This window comes from Podarcis filfolensis, assembly GCF_964270895.1.
Source record: "Podarcis filfolensis genome assembly, chromosome: 16".
Taxonomy (NCBI): Eukaryota; Metazoa; Chordata; class Lepidosauria; order Squamata; family Lacertidae; genus Podarcis; species Podarcis filfolensis.
This window is the reverse complement of record NC_139620.1, coordinates 41,390,058-41,415,839: the sequence shown is the minus strand read 5'-3', so window position 1 is coordinate 41,415,839 and position 25,782 is coordinate 41,390,058. Positions and strand designations below refer to the sequence as shown.

The following is a 25,782-nucleotide window of genomic DNA, read 5'->3' as shown; positions in this document are numbered from 1 at the left end:
GCGTCCCCCCTGGGACCCCCCTTGCCCTGACCATCGGCGCCCCCTTCTGGGAATCTTCTGATTCGCTGGAGAAGCTCATGGAATTTCTCGGGTCACTGTCATACTCCCCTACGCTGCCCTCGGATTCTTCCCCTTCGCTCTCCATTTCCTCTCTCCCCTGTGCTCCTGCTCCCGAGCCCCTGACAGTAAGTTACCGCCGCTCTGGGCTAGGTTGCCTGGTTAAACCATTTCTGTCTGTACAGCCATCCACTCCGTGGCTGTTCAGTCACTAGCAAAATCCGTCAGTGGGCGTTTCTTGAACCTCTTCCAGCAAAGAAGTTCTTTGACGCCAAGTCGCCGCCTACTTTCCCTGCACAGAAGTCTTCTGCGCAGGGTGGGTGTGGGCAGCGGAGGACCTGTGCTCTCCTCGCTGGTCTCCTGCGAAGAGTCCTGGAGCCTCCTCTCTGCTTCCCCCATCGGCCCCCCTCTATCCCTGGTGTTGCGCTGATTTTCTTCCCCAGCCGGAGACCTGCCTCTCTCCCTGCTTGGCACCTCTCCAGCATCGCTGTGGAGCCTCGCCTCCTCCTCTAGTTCCGATGGCAGTTCCCTGACAGGCTAAGAGCAGTGGACTCGTAATCTGGTGAACCAGGTTTGTGTCTCTGCTCCTTCACATGCAGCTGCTGGGTGACCTTGGGCTAGTCACACTTCTCTGAAGTCTCTCCCGTCAAAGAGTGTTTGCTGTGGGGGAGGAAGGGAAGGAGATTGTTAGCCGCTTTGAGACTTAGGGTAGTGATAAAGCGGGATATCAGATCCAAACTCCTCCTCCTCCTCCTCCTATTCTTCTTCTTCTTGTTGTTGTCAACAGCAAGTGACATCAGAAGAGCCTGGCTGGTGGATCAGGCCAGTGGCCCATCTAGTCCAGGCAGCCCCCTGTTTTCTCATGGTGGCCCAGCAGAAGCGCATGGTGGGAAACCGGCAAGCAAGACCTGATCACAAGAGCAGTCTCCCATCTTCCTGTGGTTTCCAGCAACTGGTGTTCAGAAGCATTGCTTCCTGTGATCCTTGAGACAGAGCTCAGCCAGCCTGGCTAGTAGCCACTGACTGCCTTCTCCTGCATGTATTTGCCCAATCCTCTTTGAAAGCCATCCAGGTGGGGGGCCATCTCTGCCTCCTGTGGGAGCACAAAGATTGTAGACTATAGCGAGTTCCACAGTTGTCTGAAGAAGGGTTTTGTTTTCTCTGTCCTGAGTCCTCCAACATTCAGCTGAAGCTGAGGGAAATGGATGCTGATTAAGAACGGAAGGGAGAGTTCATGTGGGAGAGATGACAGAGCAGGTGGCACACTTTCCAATTCTTATCCTTTTCCATGTCAGGTTGCTGTTAAAGGAGGCAGTGGAAGAAGGGATGTGGCTCCATGAAATTCCCCACCCTTTCCTTCAGCTGAAGCCCCAGTTCCAAAGGCCACGTCAAACCAGTAGGCTTTGCAACAATAAAAATAATTAATATTATTTATGATGTTGTGGTGGGCTCCAGATTGCGCCCTCCTTCCTTTTATGAAACATAAATTCTTTAAAAAAAAAAACACAACACCCTATCCTTATAGAGCAACTGGATGCAAAACACAGAGCAAGTCATAGAATCATAGAATCATAGAATCATAGAATCATAGAGTTGGAAGAGACCACAAGGGCCATCAAGTCCAACCCCCTGCCAAGCAGGAAACACCATCAGAGCACTCCTGACATATGGTTGTCAAGCCTCTGCTTAAAGACCTCCAAGGAAGGAGACTCCACCACACTCCTTGGCAGCAAATTCCACTGTTGAACAGCTCTTACTGTCAGGAAGTTCTTCCTAATGTTTAGGTGGAATCTTCTTTCTTGTAGTTTGGATCCATTGCTCTGTGTCCGCTTCTCTGGAGCAGCAGAAAACAACCTTTCTCCCTCCTCTATGTGACATCCTTTTATATATTTGAACATGGCTATCATATCACCCCTTAACCTCCTCTTCTCCAGGCTAAACATGCCCAGCTCCCTTAGCCGTTCCTCATAAGGCATCGTTTCCAGGCCTTTGACCATTTTGGTTGCCCTCCTCTGGACACGTTCCAGTTTGTCAGTGTCCTTCTTGAACTGTGGTGCCCAGAACTGGACACAGTACTCCAGGTGAGGTCTAACCAGAGCAGAATACAGTGGCACTATTACTTCCCTTGATCTAGATGCTATACTCCTATTCATGCAGCCCAGAATTGTATTGGCTTTTTTAGATAGCCACCCTGGCTTCTTTAGGTACCTTCCATGTTTCCGTCTCATTGATATTGCCTGAAGTTGTGCTTTTACTATCTCCCTCTTAACAAACTCCCAGCCATCATGAACTCCCTTTCCTTTTAGTATTACTGTCCATGGGATCTCACCCAGCACTTCCCTAAGTTTTATGAAGTCGGCTTTCTTAAAGTCAAGAAATTGAGTCCTAGTATGCTTGGCTGCTCCTTTCCGCTGTATAGTAAACTTCAGAAGAGCATGATCACTCGCGCCTAATGATCCTTCCACTTCTACCCCACTAACCAGGTCATCAACATTGGTTAGGACCAGATCTAAAATGGCTGTTCCTCTTGCTGCTTCTCCCACTTTCTGGACAATGAAGTTGTCTGCAAGGCCAGTGAGGAATCTGTTTGACCTTATGCTCTTGGCTGAGTTTGACATCCAACAAATATCCGGGTAATTGAAGTCAGACCTTAGACACGTGCCATCTGAATTTCTGAGAGACATCTATGCATATAAATTCACACATGCAAACTTTTTGCAAATTTGTAGCATGGCCCTGTCACAAAACAACCTAGAAATGTCCCTGAACCCTATAATCCCCCCTTTAAAAAAAACCCCAAACCCCCCAAAAATATTTCTTCCTACCTTCCTATCAGTTCCTGGGAATTTCAGGAGGGGAGAAGGCTCATGTTCTTGGGTCCTGCTTGCAGGTTTTCCACTGAGGTATCTGGCTGGCTGCTGTGAGAACAGGATGCTGGACCAGGCTATTATATTTTTGTTTCTTCTTCTTTTTTAAATATGCTATTTTTTGTGGGGGGGGGGATAAATCCTGATCCTGTAAGAACAGGCCCTGCACACAAGCTCAGAAGCAGACCCTCCAAATGTTCCTATTTTCCAGGGGCAGTCCTGGATTTACAGCAAAATGACAATATAAGCAGGCAGCAAATCTTACAACAGAAACATGCTTTGACCTGAAAAGTAAAATAGTTCCTAACTATTCCCCAAAGCCTAAAGAAAGTGTGTGTGACAATATTGGCACAGAATCCAAACTAACAACAAAGTGAGAAAGAGAGGGAGGGGAACCTGCCCTGTGTGGTAAATGTGTGTTGGTCCCCTGAGGGACTTGAGTAAATGAAATTTCTTGCTGGAGGAGCCATTGGGGAGTGTACTCATTTTAGCCAATGCATCCCAATGGAGAGGGCACAGGAGGTCCCTTCAGCCCCCCCCCCCCAATTGAGGTGACAATTCCTCCCCACTTGATGGGCATTGGTATTCAAATGGTGTTTCTATGCCATGTCATGTGATCGATTTTATGGAACGGGGCTTATTGCCCCCCCTCCAATATTTCATTCAAGTTGGCATCCCCGGCCTTTGAGATGAGTAAGTAGTTTATAATACGTAAATTTTATTGTTCTACTGTCTCTGCAGGTTTCTGAGTATTTCCCATTTCATTTGCTCTGCTGAATTGGGAGTTGAAAAAATCTCATCCTAGTGAGAAATAAGTAAACTGGTTATCTTTGTTTTAAGGTTAACTTATTATTGTATATGTGGAACCCACTGTTTTACAGGAGGTGTTAATTAAATTTTGCTGGTAACCAGATTACTTGTGCTGATCTTTACATAAAGTCTTTGGAGCTCAGGAAGTCTTTCCCAGGCCTTCCAGTGAGATAAGAACTAGGCCATAGTCAGGACAGTTCATTTAAGGGTACATTTTATATTGAATGATCCCAACTGTACCAATGCCATGGTCTGCTTGGCAGGCGGTTGGACTTGATGGCCCTTGTGGTCTCTTCCAACTCTATGATTCTATGATTCTATGCTGTAATAAGCCATGCAAAAGGTTCAGATTGGCACCCTGTATTTCATGGACTCTTGTCCCCTCTCAGGTGCCTGAACCAGCAAGGCTCCAACTGCAAGACCCAAAGAGCTTTTGATTGTGAGCTCTTCCCCGAATCTTCTCTTCCAAACATTTACTTACTGCAGCTTCCAAACCTCATCTAGCATTTTCTCAGATAAGGGCAACTAAAGAGTTAAAGGCACATATTAACCAGCCAATGAGGCAGTAAAAGATTTACATTTGGTGGGAATGGAAAGACATTTTCCTTGGGAGATGGCTGGCATCCTTTTCAGTACATTAGCTGAGCCCATCTTGCTTTTCCAGGGCATTTCCCTGGCTCCGTCACTCGTGTGTTTTCCCCGCTCCAGCCCCCACTACCTCCTGGTCCGAGGACTTTGTTGCAATTCTGGTCTGGATTTTTAGAAGAGACACCACTGCTATAAATTCCTTTGTTTTGTTTTTTAAAATGTATTTTTATTAAAGATTCCTTTGTGACCCACTGAGCATTTTAACAAGTCCATCTGCACCGGAAAAGGTCTGAGAGTGTATGGGGGGGGGTGGAGTGCTCTCCTCCTGGCCCTGGGACAGGATACTGGGGTTCGTGGATTAAAGCACAACACATGCACTGCCATGGCACTGCCATCTGTGACTCCCTCCCCCCATTATTCCTTCTAGAACTTTAAGTCACCCAAAAATGAAGCTGGCTGGCACCTGAATGGCTAGACCAACACACACCTGCAGGCTCCCCCTCCCTCCTCGGTTGCCCTTCTGTGGGATGGAGGTGAGAGCTGTCCATAAGCATCCATGGAGGAGAAATCCAAAATTCTTGCTCAGCTATGGGCACTAAGTATCCTCACAAAACAACAAATCTAGCATCAAAAACAGGTTTTCTAACACAGGTCCTTAGACTCTGCCTGTGTGTAGGTATTAATATTTCACATAAAATATCAGGATGGACCTGGACAAGGCAGCTCACCTGTTTCTCCTCTGGCTTTGTACTGTGAGCCAGGGATGCATCTCCAGCGCTTGGCTGGTGCATTGAGCTAGTGGCAGTGGCTAGAAGGCCACTTCAATAAATATCTTAAAAAAAAAAAAAGAAGGCGGATAGAAGGCAGTTCCTTTTTTGCATTGGGATATTATATCTAGAAAGATAGGTTGTTGTTGTAATTATTCGTATGTTTTAAACATACGAATGTTTAAACATGTTTAAACGAATGTTTAAACATATCTTAGTTTTAATTCTATTAATGTTTGATTGTTCTTTAATGGTTATTAAAAATGTTTTTAATGATTCTTGCTGTTTTCTGTAAGCTGCTTTGAGTCCCATCAAGGGGAAAAATGAGGGCAAATAAATATAATATACCCTACCATTTTCCTGACAGGGATTCAAGGCAGCTTACAGATAAAATAAGAACAACTAAAAACACCGGGGGAAATCATTAAAAAAACAATTAAACATTAATAGACAGATATATAATCTGCTTAAAAGATACAGGTAATCACAGCAAAAACAGCACTGCAGCAGCCCTTTCCTGAAAAGCAGTTGATTCCCCAAAGCCTGTTGGAACAAGAAGGTCTTCCCCTGCCAGCAGAAGGACAGCAAAGAGGGAAGGAAGGAGCAGCTCACTAAGAAGGTCCTCCCCTGTGAGCATCCCTGAGAGAGTGGCAGAGCTAAAAGAAGGGCCTCCCCCCCCCAAAAAAAAACAAATCTCAGTGCCTAGGCAGGTTTGTGTGAGGGAATACAGTCTTTCAGATAGCCTTGGCCTAAGCTGGATGGATAGATAGATGATAGATAGATGATAGATGATAGATAGATAGATGATAGATGATAGATGATAGATGATAGATAGATAGATAGATAGATAGATAGATAGATAGATAGATAGATGATAGATAGATAGATATAGATAGATGATAGATAGATAGATAGATAGAAGATAGATGATAGATAGATAGATAGATAGATAGATGATAGATAGATGATAGATGATGATAGATAGATAGATAGATAGATAGATAGATAGATGATAGATAGATAGATATAGATAGATGATAGATAGATAGATAGATAGATAGATAGATAGATGATATAGATAGATGATAGATGATAGATGATAGATGATAGATGATAGATAGATAGATAGATAGATGATAGATGATAGATAGATAGATAGATAGATGATAGATGATAGATAGATAGATAGATGATAGATAGATAGATAGATAGATAGATAGATAGATAGATATAGATAGATGATAGATGATAGATGATAGATGATAGATGATAGGTGATAGATGATAGATGATAGATGATAGATGATAGATGATAGATAGATAGATAGATAGATAGATATAGATATAGATAGATATAGATAGATAGATAGATAGATGATAGATAGATAGATAGATAGATAGATAGAAGATAGATGATAGATAGATAGATAGATGATAGATAGATGATAGATGATAGATAGATAGATAGATAGATAGATAGATAGATAGATAGATATAGATAGATAGATGATAGATAGATGATAGATAGATGATAGATAGATAGATAGATATAGATAGATGATAGATGATAGATGATAGATGATAGATGATAGATAGATAGATAGATAGATAGATAGATAGATAGATAGATGATAGATAGATAGATAGATGATAGATAGATAGATAGATGATAGATAGATGGATAGATAGATAGATGATAGATGATAGATGATAGATGATAGATAGATAGATAGATGATAGATAGATAGATGATAGATAGATGATAGATAGATAGATAGATGATAGATAGATAGATATAGATAGATGATAGATGATAGATAGATGATAGATGATAGATAGATAGATATAGATAGATGATAGATAGATAGATAGATAGATAGATAGATGATAGATAGATAGATGATAGATAGATAGATGATAGATAGATGATAGATAGATAGATAGATAGATAGATAGATAGATAGATGATAGATAGATATTTTTTTTAAATAAATTTTTATTAAAGTTTTACAGAAAAGAAAAGATTCTCAAAATAAAAAAACCATAAGTTACAGAAAAAAGAAATACACAGAGATACAAGAAAAAAAAAATCACAACTAATTAAGAAAAATTAAATTTAAACAAAAAACAAAAGATAAAAACAAATCCATTATTCCCAATGACCTCAAATTCATATGCTTCTGTTCTTGACCTCCTCACGCCTCCCCCCTTTTGTATTCCCGTTTAGATATTTAGTTCAGCAAATTCTTACCCTTTTTCAAATATTTAAACTTTATACCATAACACATTCTATATCAATATTTTCAGCCAATCATCAATGCCTTTTTTTGCATGATCTTATTAACTTTTATCACTAATTACCACTTATAACCAATCCAAGCACAGTTTTAGCATTCATTAATTTTATAGTATTTCTGAAGATAGTCTTTAAATTTCTTCCAGTCTTCTTCCACCAACTCTTCTCCCAGGTCTCGGATTCTGCCAGTCATTTCTGCCAATTCCATATAGTCCATCACCTTCATCTGCCACTCTTCCAGGGTGGGTAGCTCTTGTGTCTTCCAATACTTTGCGATAAGAATTCTTGCTGCTGTTGTTGCATACATAAAGAAAATTCTGTCCTTCTTTGGCACCAATTGGCCCACCATGCCCAGGAGAAAGGCCTCTGGCTTCTTAAGGAATGTATATTTAAATATTTTTTCCATTTCGTTGTATATCATCTCCCAGAAAGCCTTAATCTTTGGGCATGTCCACCAAAGGTGAAAGAATGTTCCTTCATTTTCTTTGCACTTCCAACATTTATTGTCGGGCAGATGGTAGATTTTTGCAAGCTTGACTGGGGTCATGTACCACCTGTATATCATTTTCATAATATTCTCTCTTAAGGCATTACATGCCGTAAATTTCATACCTGTGGTCCACAACTGTTCCCAGTCAGCAAACATAATGTTATGACCAACATCTTGTGCCCATTTAATCATAGCAGATTTAACCGTTTCATCCTGCGTATTCCATTTTAGCAGCAAGTTATACATTCTTGAAAGTATTTTAGTTTTGGGTTCTAACAACTCAGTTTCCAATTTTGATTTTTCCACCTGGAAACCTATTTTTTTATCCATGTTGTAGGCTTCTCTTATTTGAAAATAGTGCAGCCAATCTCGCACCTTATCTTTTAATTTCTCAAAACTCTGCAATTTCAATTTATCTCCTTCTTGTTCCAATATTTCCCAATATTTCGGCCATTTGGCCTCCATATTGGACTTTTTAAGTGCCTTTGCCTCCATTGGTGACAACCACCTTGGGGTTTTATTCTCCAATAAGTCTTTATATCTTAACCAGACGTTAAACAATGCTTTCCTGACAATATGGTTTTTAAATGCTTTATGAGCTTTAACCTTGTCGTACCACAAATATGCATGCCACCCAAAGACATTGTTAAAACCTTCTAAATCCAAAATGTCTGTGTTTTCAAGAAGCAGCCATTCTTTCAGCCAACAAAATGCGGCCGATTCATAATAAAGTTTCAGGTCTGGCAGGGCAAATCCACCTCTTTCTTTAGCATCAGTTAGTATTTTATATTTTATTCTGGGCTTCTTGCCCTGCCAGACAAATCTAGAGATATCTCTCTGCCACTTCTTGAAACAGTCCATTTTGTCTAGAATTTGCAAGGATTGAAACAAAAATAACATCTTTGGCAATACATTCATTTTTATAGCCGCAATTCTGCCCAACAAGGAAAGCTTCAGGTTTGACCATATCTCTAAATCTTTCTTCACTTCTGACCAACATTTCTCATAATTATCTTTAAATAAGTTTAAGTTCTTAGCAGTCATGTTAACCCCCAAATATTTGACCTTCTTTACTATTGTTAGGCCTGTCTCCTTCTGAAACCTTTCTTTCTCAATCGGTGTTAAATTTTTCTCAAGAACTTTAGTTTTTGACTTGTTCAACTTAAAACCAGCCATCTGCCCAAATTCTTGAATCACTTCCAAAACTCTTTTCGAACTAGATTCTGGCTCCTGTAATGTTAAGACTAAGTCATCTGCGAATGCTTTCAGTTTATATTGCTTAGCTCTGACCTGAATGCCTTTAATCAGACGGTCCCTTCTAATCACGTTCAATAATACCTCCAGGACTGATATAAACAACAATGGGGAAATTGGGCAGCCTTGTCGTGTACCTTTCTCTATCTTGAATCCCTCTGTCACCACATTATTAACAATTAATTTAGCCTTTTGATCTGAATAAATTGCACTTATACCATTTTCAAACCCTTGACCCACCCCCATCCCCTGAAGATTTTTCTTCATAAAACTCCAAGAAATGTTGTCAAAGGCTTTCTCCGCATCTATGAAGATTAGAACTGCTTTGGTATTTATATTCACTTGCAACTTCTCCAAAATGTTAATTATGTTCCTTGTATTGTCCGACAAGTGTCTACCCGGGAGAAAGCCAGCTTGATCCTTATGGATCTCTTCCAATAGTACTTTTTTTAACCTATTAGCCAAAATGTCAGCAAATATTTTGTAATCCACATTAAGGAGGGATATGGGGCGGTAGTTCTTAAGTTGCGTCTTTTCAGACTCAGTTTTCGGTATAAGTGTAATGTAAGCTTCCTGCCACGACTCCGGCGCCTTTTTCCCCTCTAATATCTCATTGCACACCTCCATTAGTGGCCGAATTAACCAATCTTTCAAATCTCTATAATATTTGGAGGTTAAACCGTCTGGTCCTGGAGATTTACCCAGCTGCATATTTTGAATGGCACCCACCACTTCCTGTTCTGTAATTTTGTCACTCAACAATGTCTTTTTTTCTTGAGAAATTTTTTGTAATCCATTTTTCCTCAGGAATTGGTCTAACTCGGCCTCTTTCTGTGGCCCTTGTGTATAGAGTTGTTTAAAGTATCTCTGGAAGCAGTTTCTAATTTCCAATGGATTCTGTATGATCTTTCCATTTACCTCCAAATTTGTAATAGTATTTAATTTCTGTCTTTTCTTCATCTGCCATGCTAGCAGTTTCCCACATTTGTTAGCCGATTCAAAGGACTTTTGTCTCATCTGCTTAATTTTCCATTCCACTTCCTGATTTATCATTTTCATATATTGTACTTGATATAACTTAATTTCTCTCAGAATCTCTTGGGATTTTGGTTTCACTCTTAGTCTCTTCTCTCCTTCTTTTATTTTTTCCAGAATTTTGTCTTTTTTCTCATTTTGGGTTCTCTTCTTTATTGCATTCTGTTGAATCAGAAACCCTCTCATGACCGCTTTGCCTGCGTCCCAGATTATTCTTTTTTCCACCGTAGTGTTCAAATTTATCTCGAAATAGTCTCTCAAAGTTTTTTGGGCCTTCTTAGTCACCTCCTGGTCTCTAAACAGGGTGTCATTCATTCTCCATCTAAAAGAACCGATTGGCATTAGTTTCATCTCCATCTTCACTGCATTGTGGTCGGAGCAAGTTTTTGGGCAAATTTCCACTTTTCGTGTCTTAGGTGCCAGTCCTCTAGTTATCCATATTTGATCAATTCTTGTCCAGGTCATATTGGCTTCAGAGAAGAATGTTCCCTCTCTTCCAAGGGGGTTCTTAGTTCTCCAAATATCAGTAAGATCCATATTGTCAACTAGTTCAAAAAAGGTTTTTGGTAGTCTGCCATCTTTAGTTACCACCTGTCTTTGCGACTTATCCATGTTAGTAGATACCACTCCATTCATATCTCCCATCAAAATGATGTTATAGTCCATATAGTCCAGCAATGTCTCATGCAGTTTCTTAAAAAATTCAGATTTCCCCTCATTTGGTGCATATACTCCTACAATCAAATATTTTTCACCTTGTAGTTGGATCTCAATTGCAACAAATCTTCCTTGCTCATCTTTAAAAGCAAATTTCGGTGATAGGCTCTCTTTTGCATAGATAACAACTCCTCTCTTTTTAACTTTGTCCGATGAGATAAATTCTTGACCCAATCTTTTATTAATAAGAACTTTTCTATGGAGCCTTACCACATGGGTTTCCTGTAAACAAATTAGGTCTAATTGTTCCTTTTTCAATATGTGAAAGACTTTTCTCCTTTTCTCCGGAGAGTTAAAGCCGTGAATGTTCCAACTTAATAATTGCAGAGACATGGTGTAGTTATTTTAGTTTCCTCCAGTTGCTCCCAAAAGCTCGTCAAGTTCTTGCGGTGGTATCTTCCTTTTCGATTTGTCAAATTCCAAAGGTGGTAGTGCTGTGTCTACTCCTGGTCTCGAGGCTTTTAGCACATCTGTCGCTTCCTTTTGTAGATCTTCTTCAAAGTCTCTCAGAAATTTTTCCTTATCTTCCACTGATCTGATTCTGAACTTTTTCCCTTTAAATGTAAAAGACAGTCCCTGGGGGAACTCCCATCTGAAAGCAATAGAATTCCTTCTCAGCAAGGCCACCAAGTCTCCGTAATTAACTCTCAAATCCAGAAGATGTTTCGGAATATCTTTAAAAATCTCCACTCTGGACTCATTAATCTCTAAAGTCTTCTGAAAGTGAGCACCCAATATTTTGTCCCGTTCCTCTTTCGAACGAAGGGTCACCAAACAGTCTCTCACCCTGTTTTTCCTCCCTCCTCTTCCAAGTCTAAAGGCGCTCACTATCTTAAAATCTTTATCCAGCTCCAAATTCCAAAATTTCCCAATTCCTGTGAAAGATAGTCGTTCAAATTGTCTTTCTCAAGTTCTGGCACCGCTCTGATCCTCAAGTTTGTCTGCCTCTCTCTCAATTCGACCATAGACAGTAAGGCCTGGTGGTCCCCAATCTGTTTACGTATTGGTTTAATTTCTCCCTCTACAGCCACCGCTTTTTCTTTTGCCTCCTCAGCTTTTTCTTTTGCCTCCTCAGCTATTTTCCTGGTAGTCGCAGATTCCTCCAACAGTTTTTCTATAGCTTTAGTGTTTGAGTTGATGCTAGCTGTGTTCCCTTTAATTTCAGCTGACTGATCTGAGACCTGCTTACTTAGGCCTTCCAATTTTTCATAAATTTTGTTCAACACAGATGTAAAGTCCCCTTCTGAGGCCATTCCTTTTAACTCAGATTGCCCTGCGTCTTTCTCCTGAGTCGCAGGGGGGCCAGGCACAGATGCTCTGCGTTGCTGGGAAGCTAAGGTGGACTGTTGCACTTTGACCTTAGCTCTTGTTGCTCTTTGTTCAGTCATTCCCCCTTATCTTCCGTTAAGGTCAATTCCCAGAGTCAAGCCTTGCAGTGGAAAGTCCCCAAAGTTGGTAATGGGAAATTCCCCCAGTCAGATACTGACTTCAATAGTCCTCTAGGGAGACACAGTAACCGCCATTGGATTCAGTAACCAAATAACAAAGTCTTTTTGTAACTTTCCGTGTCCCCTCTTTAGTTGAAACTAAGTGTCCAGTTAAGAGGAGACTCTGAATGTATCACCTTGCAGAGTTAGAGCTTAGATATTTACAGTATCCAAGTCAATGCGAGCTCAAATGTAGCAGTCCTCGTTAATCTGACAGTCCGTTCCCAGGGAGTCCGAAAGAAAAGATCTATTAAGTTCCCAGAAGATCCCCAGAAGAAATACAGTCACTTTCTTAATTTCCCCCTCTCCTCTAATGGGGGAGTTCCTTCTTTTAATGCTTGGAATTCAAATTTTGCATCCCACTTTGAAGTACTAGCGTAGAAAGGTCTTTGCTTTGATCTTTTACAAAACGGAAAGGCGGACTTCCTGTTTGCACCTTTCCGCTTCGGAGCCCAAATTCACTATTTTTTCTCTTCAAATTCGAAATTCTTAAATTCCCCTACTCACGGATGTTCTCTTTAGAGCCGAATTTCACAGGAAAAAGGTCAGCGCTCTCCGGCAACAGCTACGCGGCTTCGCTCCGTAGACGCAGCAATCGACCCGTAGCACCGCGCCGCTCCCGCTGCACACCGGAACCCCTTACGGGGCTCCCTTGCTAAAGCGGGGGGCGCAAAAGGTGCCTGCTGGGTCCCACGCTCGCAGGCTCTTTCTGCCTGCGATTTCTGATCGGGTCTCCGCTTCGCCGTAGCGGAACAGACCCACTTTCTACGGAGCTTCTCCTCCTACTCAGAAGGAGACCGCCATTGCCGTTGGCGCCGCCTCCGGAAGATAGATAGATAGATAGATAGATGGTAGATGATAGATAGATATAGATAGATGATAGATAGATAGATAGATAGATGATAGATAGATATAGATAGATAGATGATAGATAGATGATAGATAGATAGATGATAGATAGATGATAGATAGATGATAGATAGATAGATAGATAGATAGATAGATAGATAGATGATAGATAGATAGATGATAGATAGATATAGATAGATAGATAGATAGATAGATAGATGATAGATAGATAGATAGATAGATAGATAGATAGATAGATAGATATAGATAGGTGATAGATGATGATAGAGACAGATCTGTGGAAAGGCCTTCCCCACATGCAAAGTCTTTTTCATCTTATTTGCCTTTGTCACAAAGGGCAGGGCCATGGATGTTCACCCATGGAGTTCATTTGTTTATCCAGGTGGAGAAAACAAGAATGGGAGACCTCATGGGCAGAGCTTGGTGGCTGAACACCTGCCTGCCTGCAGACAGGGCAGTGCCCAGCAGCATATCCTAGAGGGGTTGGAGAGCTGCTGCCAGTCCGTGCAGAATAGACTGAGCTACAGGAACCTACATTGTCATTGGGGATCCCGCAGAAAGAAGATGGGAACACTGAGAACAGGGGTACAGACTCTGTCCAGAGCTGCCTGGTGGATGAGACCTATTGGGTTGAGTCCTGCAAAATTCTTGGAGGCTGCTGTGCAGTTGCAGAGTTCTTGGACTGGCTTCTGCATCCATTGCAAAGGAATAGTTCAGAAGCTTTAAGTTAGAAACAAAAGGAAAGAGGAGTCAAGTGCACTCTGCCTGCTTCATGCACACTTTGGTGGGAAAAGGAGAGGGAGGACTTAAAGGATTTCTTAAAGCAAGGTGGTGATCTAGAGGCAGTCCTGCTAAAAACTTACAAGCACCATGTTTGATTTCTTGTCAGGCCTTTTACAGGTGAATCAATTGAGTCATCAGGAGCTCTGAAAATATGCAGTCACAGAGCAGAGAGCCAGGAAACATGTGTTCAAGACTATGGATTTCTTCAGGAAAGGAAAAACAAAATGGCATCACTACTTAAAACAAGAGAAAAAACAAAGCAAGATGTTCTTAAAAAGAAAAGTGTAACTCACACAATGCCAGAGAGAAGATAATAAAGAGTGGGGAGGGAAAACCATAGTGAAATCTGATGGAAAGTGGTCACAAGCTGGGCCCAGAGGTGAGCAAGCATCCTCAGTGAGTGGGGTGGGAGTCTAGTGACCCAGTTCTAACCTAGCCTAGATCATGTTGGAGAAAACATGGGGAACTCGCAGGGACATGCACAGCACAAAATGGAAATTGCAGAATGCACAAAAAGTATACATTTCCTGCAAAAGTGGCACAAACCTTAAAGTGCTGTCAAGGCACAGCCTGGTGTGGAAGGCGGGTCTCAGAAGCTCTAGTTGGAGGTATGGAGCATGCAAGGCATCTCTTGGGCAAACTGGGCAAATGAGAGAGAACTAGATTTATCAGTGCATGTTGCATCATTCCCTGAACCGCAACCTGGTCATATGAATTCACTCTGAGATCCTGCTCCCACCTGAGGCCACAATGCTCCTCAAGAGAGAAATTCCTCCATCTTCTCACTTTGAAGGCAAGCCTGTGGGCCAATCAAGTGAAGCTAAGATACAGGCCAATGGCAAGAGACTCATTCTGGCAGCAAAAACCATCAGGAGTATTGTTGCACTTTAAAGATTAGCACATTTATTATGACATCAGCTTCCCTGGACTACAGTCTACTTCATCAGATGCAGATTTATTATCAGGTCCCCAAACTTGGCATACCCCCCAACAGGTGTTAAGGTATTCTTTGATGCTTTTGCTGCAGTAGACTAACACAGATGTAAGTTCTCTGAAAAACTTTAGCAGGCTTCTTTGATGATGTTGGGGCTCTTTATTGGCTTGATGGAAAACTTAACTGTGCCCCCATTTCTATCTGGCTCACGACTCTTCCTAAGCTAGACCCCTCCCTGGCCTTGCTCTATGTACTCTCCTGAGAGTTGCTGCTTGGCTAGAATAGGAACACAGGAAGCTGTCTGTCTCAAGTCAGACCATAGGCCTCTTTTGCTCCGTCCTGTCTACTCTGACTGGCATAATCTTTCCAGGGTTTCCAACAGGAGCTTTCCCCAGCCCTACCTGGAGACACCAGGGATTAAACCCGAGACCTTCAGCATGCAAGGCAGACACTCTGCCACTAGGACACATGTATAAATGGGTCCTGGAACTCGGATTGTGCTTCTTGCTGGATGGAGGCTAGAAAGGGATGCCACCGTGTGTGTAGAAATGAGCGTACTTCTTTCCTCCACCCACTTTTGCCTCTGGCCCCTCCCACTGCCAGCATGTGGCCCTTAAAAAGTCACCTAGAAGGGAAGGTGGCCCTCAGGTTGGAAAAGGTTCCCCGTCCCTAGCTTAAGAGATGCAATGTGCCTCTGCTACAGTGACATTAATGTTTTCTGCTCTTAAAACAAAATAAAATACTGTTACCTGTATTATTTTACTTGTTTACAGGATATGAATGAGCAACATAAGAAGTACTGGAGTGAAAGGAGAGGTTTTATTTCATTTTATTTTACAGTGTGTTAACAAAAAAGAGATGTTGATATGGCAGCAGTGACCCTGGCAGGATGTCTGCATCCCTCCTTGGCAAATCCCAAGCGCTTTCCTCAGCAAGACAATTTGGCCTACAAAAAATGGGACAACAAAGCCCATCTTTTGCTGCATCCCGGCTATCGATTGCCTCTCTCTCTGTGTTGCTCTGTCCTCCCAGTTGAGTCAGCAGGGATTTTAGCGAAGGACACGCAGAGCCCCTGCAGCTAAGAGAAGAGCTGCTGCTTGATGAAGGCATGACGTGTCTCCAAGAGCAGGCAGAGGCTGGTGTGTGTATAAGAACTGGGCTGCCTGGGCTCTGCACACAACTGGCCAGCTGCTGAGGCCTCACTGGAAATTTATTTGCAGCATTTACTTATTTCATAAAATTTATTTTTTTAAAAGCCCCAAGGAGGTTGACACAGAGAATGAAATAATAATAATAATAATAATAATAATAATAATAATAATAATGCTTTTTCACCAGATTAGGGCTCAATGTGGCTTACAGATAAAATAAAAACAGCTAAACATAGAGGGGGGGAACAAGCAATTAAGCACAAATTACACACACACACACATATGGATAATTACAACGAAAACAGCATGGCAGCAGGAGCCTTGCTAAATGCAATCAGTTATCCAAGGTCTCTTGAAAGAGGAAGATATTGATGTCACCTGCCAGTGGAAGCACAGCAAGAAGGGGGCCAGTAGCTTCTCTTGGGAGGGAGTTCCCAAGTTGCCTGGGAGCAGCCACCAAGAAGGCCCTCTCCCGCTTCCCCACCAAATGTGCCCAAGAGCACCCTAGACCAAGAGAAGGGCCTTCCCCAAGATCTCAGAACCTGAGCAGGTTCACATGAACGGAAACAAACTTTCAGAGAGCGTGTGCCTATGCAAGGCAATAAAAACAATGAAATGATCAGTAACTCTTTAAAACATTCAAAGGGTAAAATCAACAATAGGCTAAAAACATCAGCCTTCTCCATGTCTGTATAGGCTTGTCTAAACAAAAATGTTTTTAGCAGGTGCCAAAGAGTACAGTGAAGGTGCCTGCCGCGTGTCAATATGCAGGGAGTTCCAAAGAGCTGGTGCTGCCACACTAAAATATTGATTTCTTCCAAATGCAGAATAAGTATTATGTGGCACCTGTAACAGGGCCAGTTTCTCAGCTCAAAGCAGTCAAATAGGCATATATCAGATAAAGTGATATCACAGGAAATTACCAGAGAGGTGATTCGATCTTTGCAACCTGGGACTTTCCCCCACCACCAGCAATTAGATGCCAGGGATTTCAGTTTGGGTGTAGCCAGGTGTCCAGCAGATCATGGGGCCTGCCCTGATCTTATGTTTTTTAAAAACCAACATCTTGGGATGCAAAGAGTGATGCTGTTGAATCCCCAGTCACAGCCCCATTAACTTTGCCCAGCGGCACCTACACATACAAATCAGCACATGCAAATTAGATACAAATATGCACCATGGGCCTGCTCCCTAAGTCCTTCATATACCTAGCAATGCACCTGATTTTGAGCATGTAGACATGCGGCCTTACTTCTTCCTCCACCATTTGCAGAGTGCAAGAGCCACACACTTTTGCTGAAACCCAAGAACAGGGAATCCCTCCCTGCCTGGGAAACAGCTCAGCTGTCTCTTCTCTTGACTCATCTTTTATATTGATATCCTGGGTGATACTGCTTTGTGATGACTGTTGCTGAGGTAACCAAAGTCAGCATAATTGCTGCTGCTTCTTTTTAATCCAGTAGGTTTATTAGACAGCAGTGCCAACATAGCTACCATTATCATACGTGTCAGATCACATTGTTGAGGGATTTGCTTTCACACCTATTATCATAGTGTAGGATCCAACACAGCCCAGAAACAGACAGGGCAGGATCTGTGCCAGTCTTCCCCAACCTGGTACCCTCCAGATCTCTTGGACACAGCTTCTATCAGCCCCAACCAGCTGAGTCCAGTGCTGGCTAGACTTATGGGATCTGTAGTCCCACTTTGGAGCACCATGTTGGAGAAAGCAGATTCCATAGGAACATAAGCAGAGCCTGGCTGCTGGATCAGGCCAATGGTGCCCCACCTAGTCCAGCCTCCTCTTCTCACAGTGGCCAACCAGGTGCCCCTAGGAAGCCCACAAGCAGGATCCAAGCACAAGAGCAGCCTCCTCCCCTCCTGTGACTTCTGGTCGGTAGAGCATTAGACTCATCTCAGGGTCCTGGGTTCGCCCCCCACCGTTCGAGGCCTTTGAAGGGTTCAACCTGGTTGCAGAGTAAGCGCTCTGCGGCGGTGGCGAGGGGGGCTAGGCTGGGTCACAGGGGGCTAGGCTAAGTTTGGGTGGCTAGGTGGGGTCAGAGGATTGCTCTTCGGGTCCCCGCGCAGAGAACATTCGGGAGTTTTAGCAGCGCCTCGATGTTGACTGAATGCTCTGGACAGGGGAACAGGGCTCTGGACAGGCGGCGGGGAAGCGAGTGGGTTGGGTGGGACCGAGGCTGGATTTCCCTGAGTGGCGGGTGGCCGGAGAGGGTCTCCGCTGAAGGTCCTTGGAGCTCACGCGTCCTTTCTTGAGATGTACGGAGCTTGACCAGGTCTGGCGATCAATAGGACGGAGGGATTTGTGGACATGGTGTGCGGGTCTTACGAGGTTTCAGAGACGCTTCAGACTGACAAAAGAAAACTTCGTGGAGGACTTAAGTCTCCTGCCATGATTCACGAGGGAAAGGCACTCTGCACGTGCTCAGAGGCGCTCCTCGGCTTCTGCTTCCCCTGCTCCTCAACTGTGCGCCCTGGCACTGGGAGAAAGAGGGTCGTGGGTTGGAATTACATCCTGGAGCCTCTCATCGAGCGGCGGGTGAGGTATTTTCCTGTTGGGGTGGCAAAAGGCGGGGCAGATCGACAGCCCTGATAATCCCCTCCCTCCCTCCTTCCCTCCCTCCCTCCCTCCTTCCTTCTCTCCCTCTTTCCCCCCTCCCCTCGCAGCTCCAGCGCCGATTTGCAAAGGAGGGACTTCGTCGCTGCCGCCGCCACTACCGAGCCAGGCTGGGAAGAGAGGGAGCGGCCGCTGGGCTGGGCAGCAGCTCGAACCGGACCGGGACCGGGACCCAGCACCATGCCGGCCCCCCGAGGGCTCGCCCTGCTCCTCCTCTTCCTCCTGCTGGGCACCCACGCGGCCAGGCGCCCCCAAGGTAGGACCTGCGAACCAGGAAGAAGGGCGGCTTGGAAGGGAGGGGGGGTTCCGTTTCTCTGCTCGGTCTTTGTCCCCGAGGAAGGGGGACGTGCCGTTGCCATTGGGGAGCAGCGCTGTGCTGGGAGGGGTGTTCAGGAGTCACTCGCCGCTTACCTGTCCGCTGGAGCTTCGCCCCCCCCCCCCGCCTTGCAAGCTGGCGCTCAAACTTCCAACACGGTGCAATGGGGGTGGGTGGGGGTGTTATTGCGCCCCACCCCTATCTGCCTTTTGAACTGGGACAAGCGAAGGATAAACTGGGGGAAGAGGCGGAGTGCTCGCGCTGCGCCCGCGTTTGCGTCTGTGTGTGCGGACGTGTGTCCGCTGCCCGCGGCGGGACAGAGGCCGGACAGAAGCCTGAGCAGCTTCTGGGAACAACTTTGCTGGGGGTCCCGTCAGGAGGAGGGGGAGGGGAGGCGTGCAGTGGGCGCAGCAACCCCCCTCCCTCCATCACTTCTGCACTTGGCTCTTAAAAGTGGGGATGCCTCTGGTCTGAAGTCCCTTCCTACCTTATACCTCAGAAGCAGCTGGAGACGGGGCTGGTTTGAACATCGGAACCTGACTTTTACCCAGACAGACCGTGGGTCCATCTAGCTCAGTACTACCTACACTGCTTGGCAGCGGCTCTCCAGGATTTCAGGCAGGAGCCTTTCCCAACTGAGCCCGTAGGTGCTGGGGATTGAAACGCAGACCTGCTTGCAAGGCGGACTATCTACCGCTGACCAGAAGCAGCGTTGGGGACGGGTCCAAGTCTCGCCCCCGCTTTCCGCTCCATCCAACGCAGGTTGACTTTGATTTCAATGGGGCTGCTTGCCTCCCGGGGAAGTGTGGGCAGAGAGGCGGCGGAGTGGAGTCCGCCGAGTCGCCGATTGCCTCCTTGCTGCCCCTCCGAGCCCTAGGCTCTCGCTCTCTCCTCTGCCGCCCGCGGGACTCCAGGCCACATGATGCTTGGAGGGCCGCGCTCGCCGCCGCACGAGAAACGCACGAAGCCGCCCTCAGCCAGACAAACTTCCTTAGATGTTGCCTCCAAGCTCAAGGCTCCGGCCAGGCGCTTCTTCTGCTCTCCCGCCTCCATCACTGACACGCTGGAGATCAATGGCTCGCGCGATGCCCTCTCGGAACAACCCGCTCGGGGCTTCCATGAGACGCGGGGCGCCGCCAGGAAGGAGAACAGATCAGCGGCGACTAGGCAGGCAAGCGCCTGGCGGCTTCCTTTCCTTCCTTCTTTCTCTCCATCCCAGGCTCGCTCCCGCCCGGCGCCCCCGCGCTTGGTCCGCTGCCCATCCTCGTCGGTCGGTCCCATCTCATGCCACGCAAGGCTGGCGAGGACGGGGGCGCCTCTCTCCTGGGCCTGCTCTTCACTTGGGTACACTCGGAATTCCCGGCAGCCCCTTTTTTTGCTTTTTCGCTTTTTTAATCAGACTAGTTTCTGGGTCTTTGTGGGTGTTTTCCAAAAAAGGAGAGCGGCCTGCCTTTTGAGAGAGGTTCTCTGGGTGCTGTCCCAGTTGGGCTGCTGGAGGGGAGGCTCCTCAAGCCTCTTCCTTGCAGGCAGGAGGTCCTCGGTCCAATCCCTGGCAGTATCTACAGGTAAGGCTGGGAGAGAGCGAGCCCTGCCTGAAAAGCGGGAGAGGCCCTGCCAATCAGTATAGACAATACAGAGAGAGAAGGACCAATGGTCTAGGGCAGGGTAGGCAACCTAAGGTCCGGGTGCTGGATGCGGCCCAATCGCCTTCTCAATGTGGCCAGCGGACGGTCCAGGAATCAGTGTGTTTTTACATGAGTAGAGTGTGTCCTTTTGTTTAAAATGCATCTCTGGGTTATTTGTGGGGCCTGCCTGGTGTTTCTACACGAGTAGAATGTGTGCTTTAATTTAAAATGCATCTCTGGGTTATTTGTGGGGCATAGGAATGCGCTCATTTTTTTTCTAAAATATAGTCCGGCCCCCCACATTGTCTGAGGGACAGTGCCCACGGCTGAAAAGGTTGCTGACCCCTGGTCTAGGGTCACAAGGCAGGGCTTATGTCAAGGTTATATTGTTTTTCTTCCTTCCTACATGTGCCCCCTTTGGGGAGAGAGGGGTTCAGGACTGTGTGTATGTTTAGAAACTGACCTTCCTATGCACACTTACTTGGAAGTAAGCCTTCACAGAAATAAATAGGATTTTCTTCTGAGTAGACATAGGGTCATGCCATCAGTATTCCAGAGTGCCACTCCTTTCCTTTAGAAAGGTTTAACTGAGCCCAATTTCAGAATTAAATAAGTAAAACTGTCTTCTGTCCTGCCAAGCTCTCTGAAGTGTGTCAACCACAATGATTTCCACTCTCCCCATCATTTTCTGGCCAAATAGAGAAAGACAGAGGAAGCAGATATTCCTAACAAGATGAAAAGCAAAGGTGGCCCATGAAGGGGGTGAGGGAATCCAAAATCCATAATAGGGCAATGACCTTTGTTAGAGTAACCACCAAACTTTCTAGTCCTCCATAACTCTTCTTCAGGCTAGACTCTAGTCCCTAGGTGGTGAACAAGGGGGGGTGGCTGATGGAGAAACCATGGAGCTAATCTTAAGAGAGGGGTGTTGGAGGAGGTGGCAGCCATCTGAATGCAATTCAAATGCACTGACATAGGAGCCAACTCCTAGGGGCTGAGGGGTCTTTACTCCCCCAATAAAATATTTGAGCCCCCCCCCCAAGTTGATGGGCATTGTGATTCAAATGGTATCCATGCATTGCATCAGGTGGTCAATTATGCAGGGCAGGGCTTACTTGGGCCCCCCAATATTTTATTCAAGTTGGCATTGAATAATTAAGTCGGTTTCCTACTCCTAGTGCTGCTTTTTAAAAAAAAAAATATTAAATTTTCCAACATACATTTATTGTATCCAAAATTTTCCAACATACATTTATAGTATCCAATCTAAATTTATCACATATTTTCTCTTTTAGACTTCCTTCAACCTCTCTGACAATCATCCATTATTCAAATTTTTAAATACGCATTTCCTAATTTTATATTGCATTTTATAAACCTTCACACACTTAGTTTTCATCAATACAATAGTCCTCTATCATTTACAGAACTTCTTGAAATCCCACTAGCATTATTTGCTCATCACATACACATTTCAGATAGTCTGAAAATTTTCCCTAGTCTTCAATGAACTTTTGATCTCGTATATATCTGATCTTTCCTGTTAGTTTGTCCAGTTCAGCATACTCCATCAGTTTCATTCTCCATTCTTCGAGCGTCGGCAGTTGTTCCTGTTTCCATCTTTGGGCCAATAATAGTCTCACTGCTGTTACTGCATATTGGAAAAGTTTACAGTCCATTCTATTTATTTCATTTCCTACTACAGTGGTGCCTCGCAAGACGAATGCCTCACAAGACGAAAAACGTGCAAGACGAAAGGGTTTTTCGGTTTTTGCGTTGCTTCGCAAGACGATTTTCCCTATGGGCTTGCTTCACAAGACGAAAACGTCTTGCGAGTTTGTTCCCTTTTTTCTTAAAGCCGCTTGAAGAGGTGCGGTTGCGACAGACCGTGCTTCGCAAGACGAAAAACATCGCAAGACGAAAAGACTCGCAGAACGAATTAATTTCGTCTTGCGAGGCACCACTGTATTCCTAAAAGAAAAGCCTCTGGTTTCTTAACAAACGTATATTTCAACATCTTTTTCATCTCATTATATATCATTTCCCAGAAGCCCTTCACCTTCTTACAATCCCACCACATATGATAAAATGTTCCTTCTTTTTCTTTACATTTCCAACACTTATTACATGTTTTATACATTTTTGCCAGTTTCACAGGTGTGATGTACCATCTATAAATCATTTTCATAACATTTTCCTTTAATGCAGTACATGCCGTAAATGTTATACTTTCATTCCACAGTTTTATCCAATCATTAAACTGTATATTATAACCCAAATCTCTGGCCCAGTGTATCATAACCGATTTAACTTCCTCATCTTTTGTATACCATTCTAGCAAGATTTTATACATCTTGGACAAAATTTTATTTTCATTGTTTATTATTTCTACTTGAAATTTCGATTCTTTTTCCTCATAACCTCTTTCTTTTACGTCCTTTTTAAACATTTCGTTAACCTGATAATAATGCAACCAATGATACACATACTCTTTCACTTCTTCATAGGATTTCATTTTCCATTTTCCTCCTTCCTTTATAATCAATTCTTTATATGTAATCCAGTTCCCCCTCATATTGACTTTCTTAAGACTCATAACTTCTAACGGAGATAGCCAGTGGGGAGTTCTTGATTCTAATAAATTTCTATATCTCTCCCATATTTCTATGATAGATCTTCTAAAGATGTGGTTTTTGAAACCTTTATGAATCTTTCTTTTCTCACACCATAGATATACGTGCCAGCCAAATCTGTTATCAAAACCTTCTAAGTCCAATAACTCAGTATTTTTTAACTTTATCCATTCTTTCAACCAGCGGAGACATGAAGCTTCATAATATAATTTCAAGTCTGGCAGGGCGAAGCCGCCTCTTTCTTTCTCATCCATTAGTAACTTATACATAATTCTTGGCTTCTTACCCTGCCAGATATATCTTGAAATTGCTCTTTGCCACTCTTTAAATATCACTGTCCCCTTAATTATTGGAATTGTCTGAAATAAGAATAACATCTTTGGCAGCACACTCATCTTAATCGTTGAAATTCTCCCCCAAAAGGATAACTTCATTCGGCCCCACACCTCTAGATCTTTCTTTATTCCCTTCCACACTGGCACATAATTATTCTGAAACAAATCAATACTCTTGGGGGTTAACCAGATTCCCAGGTATTTAACTTTTTTCACCACTTCTATCCCTGTTTGTTGTTGCATTGTTTCTATCATACCTTGATCCATATTTTTTGCTAACATTTTAGTTTTTTTCTTATTCAATATAAACCCTGCCACTTGACCAAATTGTTCAACTTCCTCCAAAACAACTTTTGAACTTTCCGGCGGTTCTGTTATTACCAGATCATCAGCAAAGGCTTTTACTTTATATTCATTATGGCCTACTGACACACCTTTTATTGCTTCATTTCTCCTTATTGAATTTAGGAAAATCTCCAGAACCATTATGAATAACAATGGTGAAAGAGGACATCCTTTTTTTAAGGTGCTGCTTTTTTAAAGGTGTTGGTAGACACCATGAAGTTGTTTCAATAAGGTGGGAAAGTGTGCCTACTCCTGTTGTTGAAAATTTATCTTCCCCTCCCCCACTGCCCTTCTCTTTGAGCTGAAAGGGGCAACTCCTCCAAAATACTTAATGGGTGAAATTTGAACCTGTGTCTTCAGATCTACACCTCTTTTATGTGCTGGATTTTCCTGGTCAAAAAACTCTAAGACTGCTGTAGCCTCTGCTGTTTTCTTTTGGTAAAAAAAAAGGAAAGATGAAGGATGAAGGGTAGAGAAGAGGTCAAAATTGGGAGTGGTCATTGCTGGGGGCACCTCCTCACAATAGCCTTGAATACCCCCCCATGTGAGAAGGCCAGGTACTTCCCCCCCCCCATGATCATTCAGGCTTGTAAACTGTCTCTGCAAAATAGCCTTTGATGTGGCTGGAGTGATCCCAGCAGCTACATTTCTACCTGCAGGTAGTTTTAACTAGGGATAGAAAGTATCTGCCCACAAATGCTGCCGGGAGAAACTTTGCTGTGAATTCTGTAACTGTGAGTCCTACATTGCAGGGGTTGGACCAGATTACCGTTTGAGTCCTTTCCAACTCATCTCTGTGCCTTCGTACTTTGGGAATACTGGTAACATCCCAAGGTGACTGTCAATAGGACCTATTGATCAACAGCTCCACAAATGCCCTGAACACATTCCTCCCACCCCACTCCATGCCACAGGTCTTCCAGGAAGCCTCTTTTTCTCAAACTCAGTATAAAGCAACCAATATTTAAGTCCCCAGGCAAAGCAACCTTCCCCTGGGCGGATCCCCTGGATTATCAAAGAAGTCTGGGGCAGCGGATCTTTTTCTCAGTCCTCCTGCCCTTGTGCAAAGAGGACCACTGGAGCTGCGGGGTTGCATAAGATGTACCAGGGGCACATTTTCTTTGCACAAAAACTATGCTAGCTGGCGTGAGCTCCCTTACTTGTGAGCCTGTGGCAGGCATCTCCCTGTTCCTTTGCAAGCTGCAACAGCCTGCAAGTTCATTTGGGAAGAGGCTATTTTGAGATGGAAGCCAGCATCACTTTTCACTGGTATTGCAAGATGCCGGGCTGCTGACTGCCCAGCTCTTCAGAGTCCCATCATGTGACCAACTGGAAGCCAGCAAACATCCCTATGTGGTCACCTGAATCTCATTTTTGCATGCCAAAACACTCCCATTTGGGAAGGGGCATTGAAGAGGTGCTTCTGTCCTGGATGTTGCTGTCATAGGTCACTGGCTGCTGTGGACACACAGCATGTTTCTTGTGGCTTTTCTCTCAGCTTCTGCATGTTGCTTCTGTCACTTCTGTTGGACATCTGACATTCTATCTTCCATGGACACTCTCACTCCACCATGGCAAAATAGGGTTTGGGGTTTCATGGGACATTCTGAGGTATGACACATTCATTTGCAACATACTCAAAAAGAATATTGTGGCGCTGGAAAAGGTTCAAGAAAGGGCAACTAAAATGATTAAGAGGATAGAGATACTCCACCATCATCATCCTCTGCTCTTCATCAGTAGTAGAAGTAGTAGTAGAAGTAATTTATTTGTACCCCACCCTGGGTA

The 25,782-nt window shown here is 44.1% G+C and overlaps 2 protein-coding genes across 3 annotated transcripts in view; one reads left to right on the top strand and one right to left on the bottom strand.

The window, feature by feature from the left end:
- Nucleotides 1-25,782, bottom strand: part of TFIP11 (tuftelin interacting protein 11) — a gene marked incomplete at its 5' end in the record, with an annotated part of 601,324 nt that overhangs the window by 361,666 nt on the left and 213,876 nt on the right. The window lies entirely within an intron of this gene.
- SEZ6L (seizure related 6 homolog like) overlaps nucleotides 18,420-25,782 on the top strand; it is a 160,073-nt gene continuing 152,710 nt past the window's right edge. Inside the window, 4 exon segments of the mRNA XM_083589829.1 lie at nucleotides 18,420-18,587; nucleotides 18,590-18,662; nucleotides 18,791-18,865; nucleotides 18,868-18,996. Of these exon segments, the coding sequence (XP_083445955.1) occupies nucleotides 18,435-18,587; nucleotides 18,590-18,662; nucleotides 18,791-18,865; nucleotides 18,868-18,996 (430 nt within the window). The 5' untranslated portion in view covers nucleotides 18,420-18,434.